Source organism: Rhagoletis zephyria, unplaced genomic scaffold (assembly GCF_001687245.7).
Source record: "Rhagoletis zephyria isolate East Lansing unplaced genomic scaffold, Rhagoletis_zephyria_1.1 Rzeph_scaffold_16691, whole genome shotgun sequence".
Taxonomy (NCBI): domain Eukaryota; kingdom Metazoa; phylum Arthropoda; class Insecta; order Diptera; family Tephritidae; genus Rhagoletis; species Rhagoletis zephyria.
In genome coordinates this window covers 1,098-3,756 of record NW_016173755.1, presented here as the reverse complement: position 1 = coordinate 3,756, position 2,659 = coordinate 1,098, and the positions used below count along the sequence as shown (strand labels likewise).

The 2,659-nt window shown below is 42.7% G+C and overlaps 1 protein-coding gene across 1 annotated transcript; it reads left to right on the top strand.

Moving 5' to 3' along the window:
* Positions 1-345: 345 nt before the first annotated feature.
* On the top strand, positions 346-1,215 carry LOC108379571 (protein msta-like; the record flags this gene model as incomplete). The annotated part of the gene is made up of 1 exon (XM_017635928.1): positions 346-1,215. A coding segment is annotated over exon 1 (870 nt), but the record flags the coding sequence as incomplete, so codon positions are not given.
* Between the last annotated feature and the right edge of the window lie 1,444 nt (positions 1,216-2,659).

The following is a 2,659-nucleotide window of genomic DNA, read 5'->3' as shown; positions in this document are numbered from 1 at the left end:
AACAGCACAGTGCTGTTTGGGAGAGCATGGGACTCTTCTAAGAATCCGCAAAATTAAGAGCAGACAAAAGCGCGCCTGCAGCAGCAACAGCTAGCATAGATACTAGTCGCGTTTGAGTTACGTCGTAGTTTAGTTGCCAAAAGAACAAAATACGAAATACAGCTATCACGACCTTTACGCAATCAGCAATTAAAATAATTAGCTGCAACTAGTACGATTATTACAAGTGAACGCGTATCATGTGCTCGACGAAAAACAATTAACGGCACGGGGCGAACAAAAAATTCACAAATATTTATATTTTAGGAGTAAACGTCTTTTTGCATTTAAGTGATAAAAGGTAATATGGCGCTTGCACAATTACCCCCCATACCAACGACGGAAATGGCCGAGTTAATTGATCTACACCTAGGCGATTTGCGCGATGCGGATCCCAATTGGCAGGTGATCGACTCACCAATTTCGGGACGCGGCGTGTTTGCGCGACGTGACATCAAGCGCGGCGAGCTAATATTTCGCGAACAAACGCTACTTAACGGACCCACCGCCTCCAAGGATACGCTGTTGAACACTTGTGCGGTGTGTTTTCGCCTCCTAGAGGGCCCTATGGAGGAAGTGCTTTGTGCCGCCGGCTGTTCGCTACCAATTTGTAAGGCATGTCAGCAATCGGGACGCCACGACATGGAGTGTAAGCTTTTCCGATTTTGGGTGCCCAAAGATACTACGCGCATTAACCCGTATTCGCTACGCATACTGAGCGTAATGCGCTGCTCCTTTTTGATACCGGAGAAGCGGAGATTATTGCTTGCCATGCAGGCCAACAACGATAAATACTTCTTGCGTGAAGTGGAACGCGCGGCGGAATGTTTTGAAAATTTCCCCAAAGACAAGGCAACTCTGAGCCTTTTCTATCGCACCGTGTGTATTTATAACACAAATGCCTTTGAGGGCCGCAGCATAGTCGATGGATATGAAACATCGGTACGCGCGCTTTACGCGCTGGCAGGACTTATGAATCACAACTGTACGCCAAATTCATCCCACCACTTCGAGAATGAGCAAACTATTGTGGTGACAGCGGCGCGCGATATAGCGCAGGGCGAGGAGATCACGGCGACATATACGAAAATACTGTGGAGCACGTTTGCCCGCCAGTTGTTCCTGCGCGCCACCAAACACTTCATCTGCGCCTGCAAACGCTGCTTGGATCCGACGGTGAGTTATGGCTGGCAATTAAAAATGTTATTCAACATTGAAATATGTTCGTATGTGAAAATTAGTGGTGCGCTGGCGTGTGAAACAAATTTTTCGGAAGCAAGGAATGTGAGATAAGAATTTTCGAAATCATTAGTGATAAAATTATAAATTTGTTATATGAATACGCCCATTAAAATATATCAAATTGTGCGTGTTTGTATGTTGGTGTAGATCAAGTCAATGCTCTAAATAGAATCCAGGGAAATTTCATAAAAATTTCACTTCAACTTTTCAAGTCTACAGACGTGTCCCACCAGTAAAATTCTTAATTGGTTTGCCTTTTGCGAATTAAAAAAAGAAAATTGTTAAAATGTGTGACAAACAGATACAAGCATGTGACTTTTCGTCACCAATTACCTTGATATTCCCATTCTATTTCAAGAACAACAACAGCAAGAAGCAAAAAACACTGCGATTAAGCAAAAAATGCAAAGTAAACGCACACCAGTTGCCGTACCGTTGCTGATATATCCACATGGCTATTATGGAGGTGTTGAGTTGTTGGCGGGTCGCTTGGCACACGCCGCGGCCGAGACCACAATCGCGAGAAGACAGACATATTCGAAATCATTTGTTGTACAGTGGAACGATTGATGGGCTCAAGCATATTTTTGCGAAATATGCGGGTTGCTACTCAAGTGTCCACTAATGTGAATATGTCAAATCTGACATTGTCATCGTAAATTTTGATATTTTTAATGGTAAATGTACACAGAACGGTTTGTCATACGAGTGCGTTGTCTACGTACGGATACTTGAAACTTCAGACATTGAAAAACGTTGGCCTCACAATTTATTCCTTATCTGCGGGTATAAGAGGAAATCACTGGTGCCAAATCAGGACTCTACGTCGGATGAACTATTAATACGTGGTTTTGAATGCTCAAAAACGTTTTTGTTTGACCTGAAGTCTGACAGGTGGCAGTGTTGTGGTGGAGAATGATTCTTTTTCCACCACGCGTTCAGGGAAGCGTGGCATCGTTCGCGCGCGAGCCTTAGCTAAAATTAAGAAAATGTTAAGGCGGATTCACCGTTGGTGTCCAAACACTTTTGGTAATGTTGGTAATTTTAGCGGAATATAAAAAAAAATATTTATTGGTTCAAAAAGTAGTAGTAAGGCATTGTGGCCAATGTTAACCCCCAATTACCACCTCTGCAAGTGGATTTTCTGTTCGACCAACTTGCCGCTCTCTTTTTTTAAAGCGTTTGGTAGCGAATTCCATTTCTTTTCATATCGTAGTTTAATCTTTTCTTGCAACATTATAATGAGATGTTCGTTTTAGAATAAAATAAAATGTGCGTAACTGAACGGTGGACCGCAGCTCAGCAACCTCTTCAACAAAAAAGTTTTGAGAGCAAAGAAAAACTCTTCAGTGGTGCTACGATTTATTCTGTTTCTCCT